The sequence below is a fragment of the Bufo bufo genome, chromosome 5 (genome assembly GCF_905171765.1).
Source record: "Bufo bufo chromosome 5, aBufBuf1.1, whole genome shotgun sequence".
NCBI lineage: Eukaryota > Metazoa > Chordata > Amphibia > Anura > Bufonidae > Bufo > Bufo bufo.
In genome coordinates, this window is record NC_053393.1 from 166,430,669 (window position 1) to 166,454,961 (window position 24,293).

Here is a 24,293-nt window from a genome sequence, read left to right on the forward strand (position 1 = left end):
AGGGCAATATCAGGGACAGTTCTTTGCCCACCCTGTCCTTCAATACCACATCATCATCTAGCCCAGGGATGGATGTTTTTTGCTTTCCCTCCAGGATTGGATGTGCATTGGAACCCCCCGGATTGTGGTAGGACATATGGTTTCTGATTTGGTGCCACCGAGCACCTGATTTAGTGCCGCCGAGCACTTGTTATTGCCTACCACATCTATGCTTTTTGCTTAACTTTAATAATTACATTTATTTTCATTTTGAGGGATATCTTTTCCATTCACACGTCCGCAAAATGGGTCCGCATCCGTTCCGCAATTTTGCGGAACCGGTGCCGACCCATTCATTTTCAATGGGGCCGGAATGTGCTGTCTGCATCCGCATTTGCGGATCCACATCCGCATTTGTGGATCCGCACTTCCGCATCCGTGCTTCCGTTTCCGCAAAAAAATAGAACATGTCCTATTCTTGTCGGCAATTGCAGACAAGATTAGGCATTTTCTATTATAGTACCAGCGATGTGCGGTCCGCAAATTGCGGAATGCACATTGCAGGTGTCCGTGTTTTGCGGATCCGCAAAACACTTACGGACGTGTGAATGGACCCTCATAGTAACATTAATAAAGGTTACGTTTTATCTTCATGTATATTCTAATGGATTGCCTTCCTTGTACAATGTTATAATATACTTTCTATGTTAGAAAGTATATTATAGTGCATTTGTATTGTGCGGCAGTTGTGTGCGGTTCTGCTGCGATACTGCAGGTATATAGAGGGACAAGCGTTATTGGAACAAATCATTTCTACTGGTGTGATATACCAGTCCCCCCCCCAAAAAAACTGATTGAAGCGGGGTGTTATATACCAATATACTTTCTTTATAGTGCATTTAGGTACTGTACACTGCGTGCAGAATTATTAGGCAAATTAGTATTTTGACCACATCATCCTCTTTATGCATGTTGTCTTACTCCAAGCTGTATAGGCTCGAAAGCCTACTACCAATTAAGCATGTTAGGTGATGTGCATCTCTGTAATGAGAAGGGGTGTGGTCTAATGACATCAACACCCTATATCAGGTGTGCAGAATTATTAGGCAACTTCCTTTCCTTTGGCAAAATGGGTCAAAAGAAGGACTTGACAGGCTCAGAAAAGTCAAAAATAGTGAGATATCTTGCAGAGGGATGCAGCACTCTTAAAATTGCAAAGCTTCTGAAGCGTGATCATCGAACAATCAAGCGTTTCATTCAAAATAGTCAACAGGGTCGCAAGAAGCGTGTGGAAAAACCAAGGCGCAAAATAACTGCCCATGAATGAGAAAAGTCAAGCGTGCAGCTGCCAAGATGCCACTTGCCACCAGTTTGGCCATATTTCAGAGCTGCAACATCACTGGAGTGCCCAAAAGCACAAGGTGTGCAATACTCAGAGACATGGCCAAGGTAAGAAAGGCTGAAAGACGACCACCACTGAACAAGACACACAAGCTGAAACGTCAACACTGGGCCAAGAAATATCTCAAGACTGATTTTTCTAAGGTTTTATGGACTGATGAAATGAGAGTGAGTCTTGATGGGCCAGATGGATGGGCCCATGGCTGGATTGGTAAAGGGCAGAGAGCTCCAGTCCAAATCAGACGCCAGCAAGGTGGAGGTGGAGTACTGGTTTGGGCTGGTATCATCAAAGATGAGCTTGTGGGGCCTTTTCGGGTTGAGGATGGAGTCAAGCTCAACTCCCAGTCCTACTGCCAGTTTCTGGAAGACACCTTCTTCAAGCAGTGGTACAGGAAGAAGTCTGCATCCTTCAAGAAAAACATGATTTTCATGCAGGACAATGCTCCATCACACGCGTCCAAGTACTCCACAGCGTGGCTGGCAAGAAAGGGTATAAAAGAAGAAAATCTAATGACATGGCCTCCTTGTTCACCTGATCTGAACCCCATTGAGAACCTGTGGTCCATCATCAAATGTGAGATTTACAAGGAGGGAAAACAGTACACCTCTCTGAACAGTGTCTGGGAGGCTGTGGTTGCTGCTGCACGCAATGTTGATGGTGAACAGATCAAAACACTGACAGAATCCATGGATGGCAGGCTTTTGAGTGTCCTTGCAAAGAAAGGTGGCTATATTGGTCACTGATTTGTTTTTGTTTTGTTTTTGAATGTCAGAAATGTATATTTGTGAATGTTGAGATGTTATATTGGTTTCACTGGTAAAAATAAATAATTGAAATGGGTATATATTTGTTTTTTGTTAAGTTGCCTAATAATTATGCACAGTAATAGTCACCTGCACACACAGATATCCCCCTAAAATAGCTAAAACTAAAAGCAAACTAAAAACTACTTCCAAAAATATTCAGCTTTGATATTAATGAGTTTTTTGGGTTCATTGAGAACATGGTTGTTGTTCAATAATAAAATTAATCCTCAAAAATACAACTTGCCTAATAATTCTGCACTCCCTGTATAGTGCATTTGCGCATGCGCGTACGCGAAAATTATATTGCCGATATTTCGCATTGAAATTTTTTTTATGGAGATCGCAAATTCGAATAATACATCTGGTATGTCACTGTCCATGTTGTGGGACTATTTGTGCACTTCTAGTAATTATCTCTTGGCTGCAGATATGAGCTGAAGGTTTTTCAGGTTCGCCTGCCATTAAAATGAATGGGACCCGCCGCGAACTTACGGTCCATCATTAGTCAAAACCATATCAATGACCGTTAGCACTGGATATATTACATAATAAATACATTTTGTGCCTAAAAAAATAATACTTAAAACCATCAGAAATCCTAATACAGAGAAGTAGCGATAATTTTTTTCAAAAATGCTTAGGGCAGTACATAAAATTGGCCATTCTTTTAGTGGCTATTTACGATGGTTATATGAATCCACATTTTTCTTCAACTTAAAGGTCTATGCCTCTAAAAATTCATTCAGAAAGAAGGAGAGGAAGGAAGAGATGCAAGATGGATCAAAGTACACAGGGTGTCATTTATTAAGACCAGAGTTTTAGACAACAGTCTTAAAAAGGCCCTGCGCTGGCGGTCGATCCGCCGAAGTTATATAGAGGAACCAGCCTCTACATAACTTCGGCGGATCCACTACCGCTTCTAAATCTGCGCCAGCTCCCTTGCTGGTGTAGATTTAGACCATTTTCTATGCCTAAAACAGGTGTAGAAAATGAATAATGAGACTGGCCTACTGGCCCGTCCCCTTTCCCCGCCCACGCCCACTTTTTTAGACCTGGCGCGAGCGGGGAAAAGTCGCAGATTGCGGTGCAAAGAACCTTTGTGCTGCAATCTGCACCAGAAATACGCCTAATATGGTCTTATTTCTGTTAGTAAATAACCCCCATAATACGTACAGAGCTAATGTCTACATGAAAATGACCAACCCAATGAATATCCATCTGTAGCATCTCCTAAAGACAGTTTGTACACTGTAGATATACTTCTCATACTTTTCTCACCTCGGACAAATACATAGGCACTGTATTGGTCATAATACTCTCCCATGACAACTCGCAGAGTGTACAACCCTTCATCTTCCTTATTGAGATGCCTCAGTGTCAGACTGGCATGTCCTCCACTCCAGTGTGTGCTCAGCCATTTTGATGGCGTGACCAAAATTCCTGAAAATGACAAGCAAATTGGATTAGAAATAATGGAGTGTTGCAATTTAAACTTAAATAACATCTGTGAGCATGATCAACCCTATTAAGTGAGGCATATTGCTTGGTAGGGTTGATCAGGCTGAGTAAAACTATATATTTATTTTTTCTATAGGGTTAATAGTTGCTTAAATTATAAATTTTTATATTTATGTAAATTACCTATTTGGAGCACCAATTTGCTGGTCATAGCGCTAGGAGCACTGCTAGCCCTATGCTCTCGCAGCAGCGTCAAGGCTCAGTGACTCACTGCTACGAGAACACACCTCGACTAGCCCTGTCACTTAAAGGGGAGGGGGTAGTTAGTATAGAGAGCACGAGAGCTTTGCGCTGGCAGTGCTCCTAGCGCTATGGCCAGCCACTTGGTGTTCCAAATAGGTAATTTATATAAATATAAAAATTATTATATTTCAGCAACTATTAACCCTATAGAGCACAGAATTACTCACCATGATCAGCCCTAACAGGCAATATACCTGGTTTAATAGGGTTGATCATGCTGACAGATTCTCTTTAACATTTGTAATGGTAATGAAAGTTTTTAGAATATGAACAATAGTATCAGGCTGCAATTTCAGCCCAATTACAGAATCAAGAATTAACGGATTTACTTATGTATAAAAGAACGTGAACACCCCAAAATCAGTAGTATCAGGCCGCAATTTCACCCCAATTGAAAAATCAAGGAAAAATGGAATTAATTATGTTAAATAACAATGTGAACCCCCCAAAATCGGACCGCTATTTCACCCCAATATTTAACTTATGTATAAAAGAATGTGAACAACCTAAAATCAGTAGTATTACAATAGTTTTTAACCCCAATTAGTGCAGCAAGGTGTAATAGAGTGGCTTCTCTATTAGCCAAACTTTACAATGTTCTATTGTCCCCTGCATTCTCACTATAGTGTGGGTAAAGTCTCCCTATTATCTCCCTACACTATCTCAGTGCCGTCCCTGAACTGTTGAAAACTAATATTTTTCAAACTAAGTCTTCCCTAATCACTTTCCCTAGCAGTTGTCACATCTGTCCCTATGATCAGTTCACTGGAAAATGACAGAGACCGGGAAGGATGAGGCTATCTGCTGATTGGCTGGCTACACGGCATTATGGGTGATCCCTCATTCCTGGGCTTCTTACTTTGACTTTGTCACATGTGCACCAGCCTTTTTAGAAAATCTGATTCGTTACCACGAATGGGAAGGAAATTGAGATTTGTGACAAATAAAATTTTTCCATAAATTTGGATCGAGTTCCACTTCGTCAACTTCGATTCGCTCAAGACTAGTCAGGACATTTACTTGGCCATTCCAAAACTTTAACGTTATTCTTCTTTAACCATTTTTTGGTAGAATGACTTGTGTGCATAGGGTCATTGTCTTGCTGTATAAGCCATGTTTTCTTGAGATTCCGCTCACAGACAGATGTCCTGACATTGGTATAATTCAGAATTCATTGTTCCATTAGAAGCAGCAAAGCAGGCCCAAACCATGATATTACCACCACCAGTTTTTATGCTGGAATGCAGTTTTTTATTTTCTACAAGTATAACACCTCTCATTTAAACCAAAAAGGTCTATTGTGGTCTCATCCAGCCACAAAACATTGTTCCAATGGCCTTCTGCCTTGTCTAGGTGATCTTTAGAAAGCTGCAGATGGGCAGCAATATTCTTTTTGGAGAGCAGTGGCTTTCACTTTGCAATCCTGCTATGCACACTATTGTTCTTCAGTGTCCTCCTAATGGTGGAATCATGAACATTAACAGTAGCTAATGTAAAAAACACCTTTAGTTGAATAGAGGTTAGCTTGGGCTCCTTTGTGACCTTGTGAACTATTACACAGTTTGCTTTTGGCATGATCTTTGTTGCTTGTTTGTTGCCATTCGTGGGGAGGGTAATCATGATCTTGAATTTCCTCAGTTTCTTACACAAACCGTCTGACTATGTACTGTTGGAGTCCACACTCTTTAGAGATAGTTTAGTAAAGTCTTCCAGCCTCATGAGCATCAACAACTCTTCTTCTGAGGTATTCAGAAATCTCAGTTGTTTGTGCCATAATACACTTAAAAAAAAATGTTGTGAAGATCAGACTTTGCTAGATACCTGTTCCTTAACTAAAACAGTTCACTCACGTATACCTAATTGTCAAGCCTCAAATTTCTCCTTCAAATTATCTACTTACTCCTAAAGGTTCACATACTTTTAACACTCAGACATGTGATATTGGATCATTTTCCTTATTAAATAAATGACCAAGTCAAATATTTTTGACTCATTAGTTTCATTGGGTTATCTTTATCTACTTTTAGGACTTGTGGGAAAATCTGATGTGGTTTTAGGTCAAATTTATCTAATGCTCATATTTAAAAAAAAATCCCAGATAACCTCTTTAACAAAATAGAAATCAAATCTATAGGAACATATCCCTTTCCTATCCCTCTTTACACAGGTGATTTAAACCACTGTAATATTAATGTGCTTTACATCTATAATGCATCCTATAATTATTACAGGTACAACCTGTACAGGCTGTGTTTTTTTTTTACTTCGAAATATCTCATATATATAAATAGGGTTTTCAAAATGCAGTTTTGTGGACTAAACTGTAATTTCTGTATTTCTACTACAGCAGTCTCTATCAGTCTACCAATTATGTTTATTTAGAGTTTTGGTGTATTTTCTCTTTATCAACTTCAGTGGGGGAAGAATAACATACAGCTAAACTAAGGTACCATGACTCTCCATGGTTTTCAATAAAAATCGTTTTATCAACATTTCCTGTAATTCTGCTTTTAACAACAGTTCATTGCTTCACCGTCTGAAACAGTTTGAGCAGCTTAGGAAATACTTTTCTTTTGCTATTTTTGTACCCATTTTGAGTTATTTTATATTCTGGTATCCAATCATACTTATATGCCGATTCCAAAACTGATGACTGCCCTTGGAAAGAGGCATCAGTTTACCTCTGCTCTACCGATGTGACAACTATTCAAGCCCCCACAATGGCCTCCTTTCTGGTAACAGGAACCCTGCCTAAATCTGAAAGTGTAACCTACTTTCTTTTCAGAAAAATATACATCTGTACATATATTTTTGCCTCTGTTTTTTCAGATGCCATAAATTTTTATTCTGCTATCCACAGCTTGCTGTTATAACATGACGAGAGCATTCAATAATGCAAAATATTATTAACATACCGTACACTGCAAACTCCAGTTGCAGACCTTCTGTGTCACTGGGTATGTCACGGCCTATGGTGTACGCTGTGACACTGTTGCCACACTTGCGATTGCCCGCGGCAACGTGTTGCTGTGAGAGCATGCGGTGGCAGTGTCTCGGCCTTCTGGGTGATTGCCGTGACATGGTTGCCACGCATGCTGTTGCCGATGGTTATGTGTTTGGTATGTTTGTGTGTGCATTTCCCCTTTAAGTGGTAGACTCCCTCTGTCTGGTGCTGTAAGGGTTAACTCCCTGACTGGGTGTAGTCACTTGGCTTATCTTCTGTGGTTTCCTGGCTGGAGTCAGTGGTACTTCAGCTGTTGTTGCTCTGCTCCAGTCCAGGGTGTTCCATCTGTCCAGTGAGGGCCACCCTTGTGGTCATCAATGTCATCCCGGTGTCGCCTTCCCTTCCTGTCCCTATTTGTATGGAGTGGGTTATGTTCAGGGAGTTGGTATGTCTAGTTTGGTGTTACATGTCTGGTGGTGTTTGGAGTCATGTTTGCTAGACATTCCCCTGTCTCATGTTTATTGCAGCTATGGGTGTTTTGGGTTCCTGTGTGGTTTGTGGTGTGTGCTGTGTCCTTTAATGTTGGTGTGGACAGCAGCACTAGTGCACGGGTTCCAGTCAGTGTGTCTGTGGCAGGTAAGTGTGTTATTGGTTTCACTTACCTGCCATCTCCTTATGCTGTATGTGTTCCCCTCTCCTTGCAGCCTGGCCTCAGATAGAGACTCCTGTTCCTCCATGACTGGGATGAACAGGTTGTCTCTTCCCTGCTCCTTGGTGAGGGATTACCAGGGCGACTTAGGGTCTCTAGGAATCCTGAGTATGAGTCGTCCTACCATCGGGGTCCGCTCATACGGTGAGGAGTCAGGGAGAGGATTAGGGACGCGGTAGGAGGTGACCTGCTCCCTTATTACTCCTTTTGGCCAGGCTGATCCCCTTTTACCCTTTGACACCGCACGGTGGGGGTTTCCCCCACTCCCCACCGTGACAGGGTACTTGGAATAACTAGCCTGTTTTTTTGGATTGCCTTTCCTAGGAAACGGCAGACTATATAACTAACACAGTCTGATGCAGAATTATTGAGATGCAAACACTTTAAAGTTATCCAAGCCGAAGTAAATCTGAATTTAGAGTAAAAGAGTGATTGGTGGGTATACTATTGGGTTTACACAACTTTGTACACAAGGATTATTGCAGTGGTTTTCTCATGATTACCATTCATCAGTTGGAAAATGCATACATTTTGGGAGAACCCCATTTTACATAACCTCAGCTATCTATTCCACTGGCCTATTGATTAATATTTGCTAAAAAGTTTACTCAGGATTTAATAACCAAGTTGACACATAATCAGCAGAGACTCAGGAGTCATACTCCTGGTCAGTATATTGATGCATGTATATAGAAGACTCTGGGTTTTCCAGGCTTCTGATATTGATGACCTATCTGACTCCTGACACCACGCCAATCAGCTGTTCACTGCAGCCTTCAACCCTGGAACTAGCACTTTGAATGGAACAGGAAACACAGCTCTGTTAAAAGTGTAGTGACCGTGGCGGGTTACTGAGCTCATCTCCCACTGAAGTGAATAAGAGCTGAGCTGCAGTCAGGGGCGTACCTAGAGCATTTGGCACCCGGGGCGAACCCTTTGTTTGGCACCCCCCCCCCCCCCCCAAGAAAGTTAAGAAAACATGCACAAACTTTTTTCAATGTTTTCAATAATATTTATAAATAAAAATAAAACCCCTTAATAAAATAATAAACCTCTGCACACCCCCTTAACGAAATAAACCCATTAGCCCCCCTTAATAAAACCCATTAACCACCCCTTAATAGACCCCTTAACCCTTCCTTAATAAAATAAAAACCTGCACCCCCTTAAACCCCAGTATAATAAACAATGGTGGCGCAGTGCGCCCCCCCTCCCTAGTATAATAAACATATAAACATTGGTGTGGTGGTGCAGTGCGCCCCCCCCAACACCCTAGTATAATAAACATTGGTGGCGCAGTGTGCCCCCCCAACATAATAAACATTGGTGGCGCAGTGCGCCCCCCTCCCTAGTATAATAAACATATAAACATTGGTGGTGCAGTGCGCCCCCCCCAACACCCCAGTATAATAAACATTGATGGCGCAGTGTGCCCCCCCAACATAATAAACATTGGTGGGCAGTGCGCCCCCCCTCCCTAGCATAATAAACATATAAACATTGGTGGGCAGTGCGCCCCCCCCCTCCCTAGCATAATAAACATATAAACATTGGTGGTGCAGTGCGCCCCCCCCCAACACCCCAGTATAATAAACATTGGTGGCACAGTGCGCCCCCCCCCCCCAACATAATAAACATTGGTGGGCAGTGCCAATGAGGGTTAAAAAAATAAATAAAAATTAACTCACCACCTCCAATTGATCGCGTAGCAGCCGGTCTCATGTACTTTTTCTTCAGGACGCAGGACCTGTGGTGATGTCACTGAGCTCATCACATGATACATCACATGATACATCACCATGGTAATGTACCATGTGATAGAGGCTGGAGCTCAGTGACGTCACCACAGGTCCTGAAGAAATTACAAGGAGACCGGCAGCAGCTACGCGATCAATTGGAGGAGGTGAGTTAATTTTTTATTTTTTAACCCTCATTGGCACTGCCCACTGCCCACCAATGTTTATTATACTGGGGGGGGCGCACTCAATGTTTATTATACTGGGGGGGGGGCGCCACAATCAATGTTTATTATACTGGGGGGGGGCCACTCTGAAGATAACTGAGCTGTTAATACAAATACAGGAGGCGGGTGCCGGAATCAAATAGCGGCACCCGACCTCTGTGACAGGGAGCGGCACCTAAGTGGTTAACTGCAGCTGATCGCAGCTCCGTGTCATAGAGGTCGGGTGCCGGCTATTTGATTCCGGCACCCGCCTCCTGTATTTGTATTAACAGCTCAGTTATCTTTATTGGTGGCGCAGTGGCCACAGCCCCTCCCCCGGCCCTGTCCCTCTTCTTATTCGCCGCGGCGGCAGCAGCACAGGGGGAGGGAGAGACCATCTGGAGCCCTGCCCCTATCACAGTGCCACGCCTGGGCCGGCCCACTCGCCACATATTTTTTTTTTTTTTTATCCTCAGTCGCGGCTGGCACCCCCCTTGTGAGTGGCACCCGGGGCGGGCCGCCCCCCCCGCCCCCCCCTTGGTACGCCACTGGCTGCAGTAACTTAGCATGGCCACTACACTTTGAAATGAGCTGTGCTTCCTGTTCCACTCAGATTAGTAATTCTACAGCTGGAGACTGAAGGGAACAGCTGATTTTGGGGGTGCTGGTGTCGGATCCTCACCGATCGAATACTGATGACCTATCCTAAAGATAGGTCATCAATATCAGGAGCCTGGAGAACCCCTTAGTGAAAAGGGGACTAATCACTTACCATTTCTGTACCACTGTATTTCTGGCTGGAAGCGTTTGATAGTTGGATGAACGATGACTGTGGAACCTAGACTCAATGTTTCACCTTCTTTGCCAAAAGATACTCCAAATGAGTCAACGAAATGGATATCAAACTTAGTAGCAAAGCCGTATGGAGTAACAGAAACTAAAAGAGAAAGTGGCAATGCTGTAGGTAAGCTTTCTATACTCTAGTACAATGTGCTAGAAATCAATCAGGTTGTAACTTACAGCTGAATGGTTCACCACTCGGAGGAAACAAAGGCGTAACATCCAATTCTCCTTTATACCCTGAAAAAATGGATGGTAAAATGGAAGAATGCCTTGTTTAAAATGAACAGAAATATCTAGATGGGAAGTACCCGAACTATCTAGGAGACACTAGCTCCACTGGCACCGGAGATTCCTCTACAACTTTTCCCTCCACTCTTTTACGGGACATGCTGTGGACCGGGTGGAGTACATGATTGGGGCACGCAAGTACCATGTTATTTAGGATTTACCCCTCATTATTGAATACCTATTGGGGATCATGCATAACTATTTACAGTTAATTGGAGGGCTACTACCAATACCGTTCGTGTGATTACACCCGACACTAACTATTTGCAGGTGTCAGTCTCTATATGATATGTGTTTTTTATTTTTTGGTAATAATATATTCACCTGTATAAACGGTAGTGGGTTCTATTCTGATGTCAGGGCCTTCTTAGGGCATATAGGAGGTTCCTGATATGGGATACCCCCTATCTGGGCGGCCATTCCGTTTCTAGGCAGGGTATGAAGAATAGGGAAACATCAGGGTTCAGATTTTCTTCCCTCTTCCCTGTACCCTGACCCTTATTTTTAGAGGGCACTTTATGGTATGTTTTAATATATCTAATAAAGGCTAAGTCTATATGGTGGCGGTCTGTGAATAATTATACTGTTCTTCACCACTATTATTTTTTGGACTCCCTGACGGGAATTTGTCAGAACTGTGAATTCTAGATGGGAAAGTAAACATTTTGCAAACATACTCTTCACCACGAGGGATGCATATGAAGAGTTTTCTCCTTTCACATTCATTGCCGATGCATGGTACTGAGCTGTATCCTCAAAATCACAGCTGCAATAATACAGAAGAAATACAGTCAATGTTTTATTACATTGTAAAATACAGTATACATATTACCCATAATCCTCATGTCATTCGTTTTAAGGATATTTATTAAAGCGAATGTCCAGTCAGAAACTCAAAAATGATATGTAACTCAGTACCTACACGGTTGAACATATATTATTTAATTTCCTCAGATCTTGCTCCAGTACTGCTTTTTAGTTCATCATAAATTACGGTAGAGCTGTGACCTGTGACTGCAATCTAGCTATATTGTCTACATGGAGTCTGAGAGACGCCTCCTGTCTCATTATTGGTTCAAGCTGCTGCTCTCTCCCGCCCCCTGCAGCTCTGCATCCTCTGATTGGCTCCTGTGTATAACACAAGTCTATCACAGTCTCATCGTGAACATAGAGCACAGAACAGAATGATTCTAAAGTATAAGGCAATGAGCCTTAGTGAGGGCTTTAAATCCAGACTTTTGAGAGAAAAAAAATTTGAGGTGGTCTATGATATTGACAGATATAGTCTAGTGATATTCCAGATACAGTGACTTGGGGGGATTAAGTGAGACAGTTCTTAAGATTTGAAGGATCAAAAGAAGCCTCAAAACATCAATGGCACATACGGTATAATATTTTTTTTAAAGTAGTTGTGCAGTGATTTGTACCGCCGCTCCACAGGAGATGACGTGTAGTGTAAAGACCAGGAAGAGATGCTCGCTTGGAATACCACCTCCTCATCAAACAGCTGATCGGCAGGGTGCTGGCAGCCCCCCCATGTGCCGGGCCCCTCACAGGTAATATACTTACCCCACTCCCTGTGCCGCTCCTGGTCCCTGCAATGCCGCTGCTGCTTCTCCCTGTACATGGATAAAAACATCCGATGTCGGGGGAAAGCAGCCAATGGCAGGTGGGGACAGGGACGAGCCTCCCTAGTGACACCCGTAATGCTAGGGAGCCTTGTCCCCGTCCCCGCCATTAGCTGCTCTCCCCCGACACTGGATGTTTTCATCCGTGTACAGGGAGAAGCAGCAGCGGCGGTGCGGGGACCAGGAGCGGGGTAAGTATATTACCTGTGAGGGGCCTGGCACATGGGGGGGCTGTTTGAGAACTTGGATAAACCCTTTAATAGCCCACGGAAGCGCTTCGAAGTGCTTCCAATCCATGCCTCCATTCTGCACTGCACCGTACCTTGCGGACCCATTCAAGTTAAAGGGTCAGCATCTGTGATACGGGAATGACACGGCCGATGCCCGTATATTGCCACTAATGCCACTGTTTGTTGTCTGCAATATGGACACGGATGGCCTACAGTCGTGTGAATGAGCCCTTACCTGGTTATCTGGAGGACTTTCTCTCTTTCTATGGGTGGGAAAGAGCTCACACAAGATAATGAAGCATCTGCATCTTCTAGGATGCATTGCAATGAGCTCTTGTTAAACCCTTACCCCATTGCAAACAAAATAGTCCCTCTCATATAGCCCCAGAGATACATATGGCATATTATGTCCCCACAATATCCTTCTCCACTGTCTAGAGGGAGATATAACTATATATTGCTATGAATTTAGAAGTAGGGATTAATGAATCAAAGGTGTCTGGACTGTTTCACTATAAGATCACTAGGTCGGCACTGAAGGAAGGGAGAAGGAAGGGAAGCTACAGAGCATGGTAGTCCACCTCTGAACGCAAGAGAAGCTGGACCAGAAGGATAAACAGCAGGGGGCCCCACCAAAAAGGAAAAAGTGTTGTACATAAAAAAATAAACAGTATTTATAGTGCATGTATATTAGATTAATACCTCATTTTATATGCTCTATTAACTGCATAGTAATCGTTTTTGTGGGATAAACCCTTTTAAGTTTTAAAACATAAATTAAAGTTATTAAATTTGGCATTGCTGCAATTGTACTGACTCACAGAAGGTAACGTAATTTTTACTGCAGTTTGAGAGCCGTAAAAAAGAAACCTACAAAACAGTCCTGCAACTTCAAAAAAACAAGGTGAATGGAAAAGTAAATAGTCATGGCTTTTGGAAGGCAGGAACCCAAAAAAATCTAAAATATTAAAATGAAAAATAGCTGTGGCAGGACAGGGTTAAACAAGGCTTTGAAATTCCATGCTCATCTTGTACTGTTTATACTGATTCTAAATGCACAGGAGGAAAAGAAGCAGCTGGGCAAACCAGGGTTTTCCATGTTCTGTCAGACTTGTGCAACACATTCATAATGGCAAAGCTCATGGTATATTCACCCCAGAAATACATGGATATTTGTGATCAATGTTGGATTCTTGATTGTATACAAAAAATGATACTCTATATTGTGTTTGGTAGAACATGGCTTGTTTCTAAAATGTGTAAAATATGTAGCATGTCTGTAATCTATGTTCATGTATCTATTATTATATCTGGCTGCCGATACAGGATCACTGCTGCTGCTTTATAAAGTCCATGACAAACACCCAAAGAATGTATATCTGAGCCAAGAAGAAAAGAACAACTTAGCTGTGGCTTATCTGCTTTATGAACAAAGAGAAGGTGGCAAGATGTCAAAAATAACACGGTCCAAACAGCAAATGTGATAGAAGAAACGTTTCATGTTCCAGCAGTTGCCCCCAATTAACTATTCTCCAAGGCCACCGCAGTTTATGTCACTTTCTATACAGAATACCTATGTTTCATGTATGCAGTTGCTTTGTAGCATGTGCGTGTAAACCAGCATGGCAGTCTTCCAAGCACAGGTTTCCTGGTACTAAGTGATACGCAAGTTATGAAAGCAACATGCAGTGTGTAAAGTATATTGTCAGAAGCTAAGTGACAAGAATCCATGGGAAAGAAGCTAAGTGGTGTTAATCCCTGATCACTTGTGTTCAGTAGGGTTAGGTACATGACAGGTCACATGGCCGACATTCACAGCATACTAACAAAGAATAAGCAATACTACCACTGCCTACCTACTTAGCTGCACATACGATCGAACACTACTGTCATATGTACAGTATATAGGCAGTTACATTTATATTGTATATTCCTTTACATGGGGTGTGTTCAATACTCACTTAAAAATTTCCAATGAGTGAAGGCCATATCCACTTTCAATTTTATATTTCTCAGGATGAAGTTGTTCATTGATGGGAACATTATTTTTATACCTGAGTAGAAAAAAAACACATTATTCTGCCAGTGATAACGGTAAAACATAATCCATCAATCGCCGTAAGGACTAAAGCTTTAGAGATAAGTCATCTGAAGACTCATTTAGCTATTCCTCCTAATCCATGATTACATGGGCTAACATCACTATGCTAGCATGAAGTATCATTTTTAGTTATTTTTTTAAAACAATTTTTATTTCGGAAAAATAAGCAATGTACAGTCAATACATCACATGTATTACTCGTGCACGCAGGCATGAGCGTCAAAGGTAAAATTAAAGCACATTGTACACATATGAAGATATTTCCAAGTTTTCCATTTTCTTTTATAGAATCCCCCCCAAATAATAAACAGACCCCCCCCCCCCCCCCCCCCCCCCCCAACTGTTTCCCAACTTACAATGTCATGACAACATATCTCAGAAGTACTCTCGGGCAATTTACTTCAAAATCATTATAGCATAAAGTATTGAACGGTATCACATATTAACGTCCCCCACTTTTAGGCCCTAAATTACCTCCAATCCATCTAACGTCCCCTTCAAGTATCATCTTAAATCCTAGTATATACTGGTATACGTTATTTATCTTACAAACATATATCCAGGCAATCACGGATTCTAACTGTTCCATGCATCTCAACGGGTGGGATGAACTAGTAACAACTTTGGCTGGTGTATGGATTTACACAGTTTGGTTAAATCTAAAATCAATCCTAGTTTTCGCACAGCTCTTATGGAATAAGGCACGTCTATGTCACAGTCTTTATTGCATGAACATACCAGGTGACCCGTGGCTCTGGCCAGCCGCTCACTGTGCAGTGCAATTTCACGTTTTGTGTCTCCCAGATGGTGTGAGAACGAGGCTTGATGATAAAGACAGGAGCATGTAACAGTGTGTCCTCATTTATCTTTCTGTGAAATTCTGCAGTATCTTCTATCTGAAAAAAATTAAAACATTTTATTTGTATGTGAGGGTTAATATATTTAGGCAATAATATTACTTTATAAGAAAAAAAGAATATGCCTTGACATAATGCATGGGGTGTGGCACTTCCATTAGGCTCTCCAAACTATGCCTTCATTTGCTATAAAATCCTCTGTATCTAAAGATTCCATAATTATGCCGTAATTATTGGCTGAATTCATGAAATGATGAAAGAGTGGTCTGTACTAGGTGAGTATAGAATATAGAAGGTTTTGTAAAATTGAAGCTAACCTATATGTAAAAACAATACTAATGAAGAAAGAGTGGTAAGTTTCCTAATAAATTAGAAACAGTGTGCCCCAGATTTACTGTAAATTAGGGTAGACATGTAGACAGGTAATATGTACAGTATTTTTGATTGATCTCTGCTTGTATGACTATTTACATTTACTGTATTTGTGCATTCATACATATCTGTGTTAGGCCTCATGCACACAACTGTATGTATTTTGCGGTCCGCAAAACGCGGATCCACAAAATATGGACGATGTCTGTGTGAAGTCCGTGTTGCACCCATTATTTTGTTTGGACCCATTGACTTCAATTGTCTGTCATCCTCATTTTGCAGCCAAGTATAGGACATGTTCTATCTTTTTGCGGAGCAGAAATTCGGATGCAGAAAGCAAACTCAAGATCTGGCTGCTTTCCATGTCTGTATGTCTGTAAAGTCATTAGTATACCCATGTTAGTGAATGCATTGTATTACTGCAAGATACCGTGTAGTTACAGCAAAAGCATTTTACTACCAAAAACTGCATTACTGTACCTGTGTTAGTGAATGCGCTTTACTGCAAAAACGGCATTACTGCATCTGTGTTAGTGAATGTGCTTAACTGCAAAAACTGCATTAATATAACCATTTTAGTGAACGTGTTGTATGACTTTAAGATACAGCAAAAGCATTTTACTGCAAAAACGGCATTATAACCATTGTAAATTGGCAATACCCATGTGCAGTGTGTTTGTAAAAGGAAAGGAACTTTAATTGCACCTCTATATTAATTTTACAGAAAAAACATGTGCAATTTTGCTGGTACAATTTAATACACTGTGTACCAAACCCGTGACTTTTTATTTTTAGACCTCATAATAAAATGTCTGGTAAACGGAAGACTGCAAAACAAAAGACCTATAGTCAGAATGTGGGTAGTGGTGCAAACAGAAGAAGCAGCACCAGCCATTTGGTCAGTAATAGTATTAGGCCACGGTTCTTCTTTGCTTCCAATAGACACCACATTATTATATAGAAAAAAGAGGATGAAATTGTGGACTGTATGGCTGACCCCATCTCTCAGTCACAGCAGGATGGTGTCAAGGTCACCTTTGAGTCAAACACACTGTGCACTGGACCCAGGGGTCACAGCATTCCTCCTGCTGCTCTTCCTTGTGGCCATAGAGGCAACAAAACCCCATGTGCTATGGAAGATAGTTCCCCTGTTCATGAGATGGAGGAGGCAGGTCAGGTGAAAGGCAGGGGACCCCATGCATAGCTGTGTTGGTGGTGGTAGTAGTAGTAGTAGCAACACTTGTAGCCACGGGGATGGTGGTAGGGGCAGTGGTAGCAACAGTGCCATTCAGGACAAATACAGAGCAGGGAATCGGGAAAGGGGGGCTAAGGAGCCCACAATGACATATCATAGACTGATGACTGTGTGTTGGACAGGACCTGTAATAAACAAAAAACAAGACCCTATCTGGGAAGGGTTTACTATTAACCAACAATTCAGGCCTATTTAGGCTATTAACCTCACTTGTCCCAGATAATAAAACTTAACTTTTATTAAGTCAACTAAGAATATCAAATGAAATGAATGTGAGCTCTAAAGGATTAAAACTTTCTGATATCCTGTCAGTTCTGCAACAGTAATGACCTAGCTGAAATGTGAGCCGGGGGTGCTAGCAGATCAATATTTTATCGTCCTGTCTATACCGCCATGGAAGATGCCATGTGCAGACACTAAAGAGCTAAGACTTGCTCATTAGCAATAGCTAACTGGAACTGGTAGGGCCAGATGTGCTTCTATTGTGGTCAGCTCCAGAACTGGTGATGATGCCGAGTCTGTGGGTGCAGGCTCAAAACGTGCCAGGCATAGGCGAGGTTTGGCTGCTGCTAGTTCTGTGTGAGAATCTACCGTATGGCAGCTTTTCTCCACAAGGCCGGCACATGAAACAACAGCCGTGTGCAAGATCTGCAGGATTAAAATAAGCCATGGGCATTCAAACACAAACATACTGTAGTTAACAGGGCTCTATTGAAACACATGAGGTGGCATCACCAGATCCTGCAGGAAAATAAAACTGGCCAGCATTCCGAATCAGAACAAGTCTATCCTCCTTCTCCTGGTCTTCTTTGTGGCAGCCAGGCCACATCGACAACCAGTACAGTGTCCTTGTCATTGTCCTTATCAGTTACTTTTTCTCCTGCTCAGACTCCAACTCCACTCTGTCACCAGTCATCGATCAGGAAATGTGTGGCCAGAAAACAACTCTACATGTACAGCAATCCCGTTGTAAGCAAGCCTTACTCTCACTTAGTTGTGGCAACTTTTTGGCAGGTGTCCGTAAAAATTGTCTCGTCATCAACCAAATGTAATTCTTCCCAAGCCATCAGTCAGACTTTTAGCCAGGTGTCCATAGTGGTGCAGTTCACCGCCTTCACCAAAATGTAATTCTTCTCTATGCCATCAGTCGTACATTTTGCCAGGTGTCCATTTTTTCAAAAAAATTCTTCAAAATTGTCTTTTTTTAAAATGACTATGGCCTTTACCCAGCATATAGCATGTTCCCTGACACCATGGACTTCTGGGCAGGCAGATTGGAGCAGTACTTGTTCTTACAGCACTGTTTTGTCCAGCCTCCAGTGTCATCTCAGAGTGGATTTTCAGCACAGCAGGTGGCGTTGTCACACCCAAATAGCAGGTGGCGTTGTCACACCCAAATGGACAACATTGTTCTTCACCAGTGTACAAAACATCACTTCTGTTAAAATGAATCAGGCTTGGATCCATGAGGATTTTTACACACCTATGGCTGAGGCTGATAAATAGATCTGCCATTGCTGACACCGGCTATTTATTGCTGGCCCCATTGCGCCACTGTCGCTGTCTGCCTGTCATGTCCCATACCATACGGCTGCTGCTGCCCTCACTGCAGCTCCTACTCCCCGCTGCTAATCCCCCTACTGCCACTTGCCTTACCACTACACAGCTGCCACTACTACGACTACTACCCCAAGCCTCACACACATCTACTTGCTGTCTTCTCTGTTTCATTCTGTGCTGCTACTGTTGGTGCTACTATTGCTGCCACTATTATCCCTACACACCTTACCCTTTCCACGTCTACACTGTACTGCTACTCCCAAATAAAAGGGCAAATTTTTCCAGGCTTGATGAACTTCAGAACAAGCTACTTTTTCTTTTGACATTTACCACTTGTGTGTATAAATACAGTCAGGCATTCCGCCTCCTTTAACGCATACTTTTTGGATGCTTGTGCAGAACAAGCCACTGTATCTTATGAAACTAACAAGTGTATGTGTATAAACAGGGTCAGAAAACTATCCCCATTAATTTTTGGTTGTTTGGTCGCAACAAACCACCATCTGCCCCCAGTAAGGAACAATTTTTGGAAGGTTTCTAATATGAAAAGGCATAACAAATGCAACTGCTCAGTGTGTTTTTAAACAGACTGTTTGTTAACACCATCAACCATGCATTTCCTCATAGCTATATATGCCAGTGTCACTCTGATATTATTTTCTATTGTGGTCATTGCTTTAAGGGGGAAAGGAAAAGACAGAAAGAGGTAAAATCCATAATAGTCCTAGGAGACCGCTTAGGCCCCTTTCACACGGGCGAGAATTCCGCGCGGGTGCAATGCGTGAGGTGAACGCATTGCACCCGCACTGAATCCGGACCCATTCACTTCAATGGGGCTGTTCAGATGAGCAGTGATTTTCACTAGAGATGGCCTTGCAGTTCGCCCGGCGGTCATTTTGCGGCGAACTTTGCGTGTTCGCGATTCGCTGAACATGCGAACATATGGAGAAATTCGCGCCGGCCATATTCTTTTATATTGTGAAGAACTTTGACCCATGACACATCAATCAGGTGGTACAGGACAGCCAATTGAGACATTTCAGCACATGGACATACCCCCTACCTTATAAATAAACCTGATCTGGTCGCCATTTTACATTCAGTGTTTTGCCAGTGTAGGGAGAGGTTGCTGTGTGGAGCAGGGACAGACTGTTAGGGACACCAAACGCTAGCTAATAGGATAGATCATCAGTTAAATGAAAGTGCAGAACCCCTTTAAGGACTGGTATAGGTGTGCTATCGATAGGTGTGATACACAGGGGTGTGCGATATACTTATAATATACTTTTATAATGAGTCAAAAAGACATAGATCTATATAGTGATCACCTGGAAGTCAGGGTCCTAGGGGCTAGGGGCTTACTAGGGCCATTTTTATATAGGGTAAGGTTCCGGACGGGGTCGCTCTTATCAGGGCGGGTGGTCTGTGGTTAGGCTATCAGGGCCAGAATAGCACCCCCTGTAGGGCAATATCAGGGACAGTTCTTTGCCCTCCCTGTCCTTTAATACCACATCATCATCTTGCCCAGGGATAGATGTTTTTTGCTTTCCCTCCGGGATTCATGGATGTGTAATGGAACCCCCCGGATTGTGGTAGGACATATGGTTTCTGATTTGGTGCCGCCGAGCACTTGTTATTGCCTACCACATCTATGCTTTTTGCTTAACTTTAATAATTTAATTTATTTTCATTTTGAGGGATATCTTTTCCATTCACATGTCCGCATCCGTTCCGCAATTTTGCGGAACGGGTGCAGACCCATTCATTTGCGGATCCACATCCGCATTTGTGGATCCACACTTCCGCATCTGTGCTTCCGTTTCCGCCAAAAAATAGAACATGTCCTATTCTCGTCCGCAATTGCAGACAAGATTAGGCATTTTCTATTATAGTGTCGGCTATGTGCGGTCCACAAATTGCGGAATGCACATTGCCGGTGTCTGTGTTTTACAGATGAAAACCGTATGGACAATTACTACATGGCAAGACTGCAGCATTTTTTGCGATGTGTTTTTTGCCATGGTTGTTACTCCACACAAAAAACTAAATGAACAACATGTAAACATAGCCTCATAGGTTACTGAAATCCTGCAAATTATTTTCCAGGTTCACTTGAGTACCCTGCAGTTTCTCAATCTTGTCGTCTGATTTCTAGGCTGCTGAAGTCTCTCACATTTCACGGGAGGATTAATAATTTGCTTTAGCTAGTGTGAAATGTACACAGAGGTGTGAAAGACAGAAAGGAACATCTCACTTGGGTTGCCTAGTACATAGATTATAAATGTTTTGATACATTGTAGCTCTTAGGTAGTACTATCCACAGTGGAAGAGATATAACTAGCTAAGGGCAGGTTAACATCAGTGTCATGAATTCCATGGTTATAACGGAAAATGACGGAATTCGAAACAGAAACCTTTAGAAGCATTCCGTTTTGATCTGCCATAATAGAGGTCTATGGGCAAGCATAACGGATCCATCTGGTTTCCGTTATGCAGGACGGAAAAGAAAGTCCTGCTTGCAGTGATGATCAGTTCGCAGTGTTCGCCAGCGAACACATGCGGGCTGCCATCTTTAGTAAGACTCACCTGTCCGGCGATGCATAGGTAAGCCCTTACCTGTCCGTGTCCCGGGAGCCGGTCTGAAATCAAATGCAGTCACCGGGAGCAGGCAGTTCCGAGAACAGCCGCCGGGGGCCTTCATCGGGCTGTTCTCGGAACTGCCTGCTCCCGGTGACTGCATTTGATTTCAGACCGGCTCCCGGCACAGGCACTGGTAAGCGCTTACCTGTGCATCGCTGGACGGGTGAGTCTACCTTACTAAAAATGGCAGCCCGCATGTGTTCGCTGGCGAACACTGCGAACTGACCATCACTGCCTGCTTGCCCATAGGCCTCTATTATTGCAGATCACAACGGAATGCTTCTAAAGATTTCCATTTTGAATTCTGTCTTACGAACTCCGTTATTTTCCGTTATAACCATGGAATTCATGACGCTGATGTGAACCAACCCTTAGAATGCATGCTTGTATTAGGGTACCTGCACACAATGTGGATTACGTGTGTTTTTCCTGTATGGATTTTTATGCAACTACCAGCAAAGTGATTGAAATTAGGCAAATCTCATGTTCTCTTAGCTTTTTTTTTCCATACGGAAATTGACCTGCCGTGCGGATTTAGAAATCTGCAGCATGTCAATTGTTTGTGCAATTTTTTGAGCAGATTGCAATGCAAGGGTGTTATCTGCAGAAAATCTACATCAAATGTGAAACAAAATCTGCAAGTTACACATGTGGATTTTGGTGTGGATTTGGTTCAGAAAAGCAGAGAAACCTGCACGGAAATTTGTGCATAATTTCTGTTTGTAAATATGCAGCCATGTGCAGGTATCTTTAAAGTATGTTCACACTGCTAAAATCTGCCACTGATTCAGCAGCGGATAATGGGCATTTTCCTCTGCTGAATCCACATTCAAAACTCCATCAACAGTTTCCCATTGACTTCAATGTAAACAATTCGACCACGTGCACACCTTGTACAAATGTTGTTTTTCAGTAGCTGATTTGAAAAACACTTGAGAAGTGACAGTTACTTCTTAGAAACATATTTGAATGTGGATTCCAAAGAGAGCCAATGGGCAAGGAGAAAAGCCTCAATAAAAACTCTTCTATGCCACCTGCACATGTTACAGAATATGTGTCTATTTTCCTTGAAAATTCCCATGCGGAAAAACTGCAGCATAGTACAGTACCAGCAAAATGTGTGAGATTACACAAATCTCATGTGCACTTTGCAGATTTTTTCTGCATGGAAATTGACCTGCCGTATGGACTTCCATATCTACAGTATGTCAATTATGTTTGCAGTTTTAGCTGCAGATTTCACCCTTTCTCAATGATGGGTGAGATCTGCAGCAAATCCACATGAAATCAGCACCAAATACCACTGTTAGAAATTGCGTATTTTGGTGCAGAAACGCACGTAAATCCACACGGAAATTGCTAAAGGGCTAAAATGCTTGCAAAAACTCCTCTAATACTACCACCATTATAAATCTGCACAAAAATGCTACTGATTTTTCAGCTGTGGATTTTACTTATGTGAACATATCCTTGCTGAGGTTCTATACCAGGTTTTTTATTATTACATTTTACTCATTTTGGCCAAAAAAAAAGTGTTTTAAAGTTGCTCTTTATTAAAAATTAATAAAAGTTTTTGTTTTATAGGGATAAGTTTCAGTCTATCTATCTGCGGAGCATCTTGCTTTCACGTTCACAATGAACCTGTCATGTTGCTGGGAACTGGGAGCAATCTTACACTACTGTAAAAGTTTTAGACTTTAGAAGGACTATTTGTAAGGAAATGGGGGAGTGTTTAAAAAGGGTGGAAAACAACAGCAACAGGTGTGCATGTCCAGTGGCCATCCTAAAGACAACTAAACTCTATGCCAGACATATTAACAAGAGTAAAAGGAGTAGAGGCCACTATGGTTTACTAAAGAAGTAAGTAATATAGTAAAAGAAAAGAAGGCTGCTTTTAAGCGGTATAAAGAAACCGGAAGTAACGCTTTATCTTAAGGAGGAAGATAAAGCTTTCTTCAGGTATATTAGCAATAGGAACAAAAATAATTGTCGTATTACAAAAATTAAAAGTGGCCAAAGTCACCATATTGATGGGGACAAGGCTGTCACTGACCATTTGAATAGTTTTGAGTAGTTACTTTTGTTCAGTATTTTCAGAAGGTTGCTTTTAAAATCTTAAGGGGTTTCTGTCACCCCACAAAACTCTTTTTTTTTTTTTTGGATAGTTAGATTCCTCATAGCGCGATATAGGAGAATATAATAGTCTTACTTACTTTCATGCGGCCGATTCTTTATAAAACGAAGTTTTATAATATGTAAATGAGGGCTCTACCAGCAAGTAGGGCGTCTACTTGCTGGTAGCCGCAGCAGAAAACCGCCCCCTCGCCGTGTTGATTGACAGGGCCAGCCGTGATCTCCTCCTCCGGCCGGCCCTGTCAGTATTTCAAAAATCGCGCGCAGGCGCTCTGAGATGAGGAGGCTCGTCTCCTCAGCACTCCCTCAGTGCGCCTGCGCCGATGACATCATCGAAAGAGAAGACGTCATCGGCGCAGGCGCACTGAGGGAGTGCTGAGGAGACGAGCCTCCTCATCTCAGAGCGCCTGCGCCGAATGACCAGAGGCGCGCGATTTTTGAATTACTGACAGGGCCGGCCGGAGGAGGAGATCACGGCTGGCCCTGTCAATCAACACGGCGAGGGGGCGGTTTTCTGCTGCGGCTACCAGCAAGTAGACGCCCTACTTGCTGGTAGAGCCCTCATTTACATATTATAAAACTTCGTTTTATAAAGAATCGGCCGCATGAAAGTAAGTAAGACTATTATATTCTCCTATATCGTGCTATGAGGAATCTAACTATCCAAAAAAAAAAAAAAGAGTTTTGTGGGGTGACAGAAACGCTTTAACTTTTATGGTCATGACATTGCCTCTAGCTGTCAAGGCTCAGCCCCAGTGTTTTTGGAGGCTGATCTTACGGGTGAATTGGCATATTTAAAGTCAGGTGGCATACACCCCAGAGTCCTTAGAGAACTCTGGTCTG

General features: G+C 42.4%; 1 protein-coding gene across 1 annotated transcript in view; it reads right to left on the reverse strand.

The window, feature by feature from the left end:
* MYOM1 (myomesin 1) overlaps window positions 1-24,293 on the reverse strand; it is a 132,055-nt gene that overhangs the window by 59,110 nt on the left and 48,652 nt on the right. Inside the window, 6 exon segments of the mRNA XM_040431899.1 lie at window positions 3,466-3,627; window positions 10,316-10,480; window positions 10,564-10,623; window positions 11,352-11,440; window positions 14,494-14,586; window positions 15,372-15,529. Of these exon segments, the coding sequence (XP_040287833.1) occupies window positions 3,466-3,627; window positions 10,316-10,480; window positions 10,564-10,623; window positions 11,352-11,440; window positions 14,494-14,586; window positions 15,372-15,529 (727 nt within the window).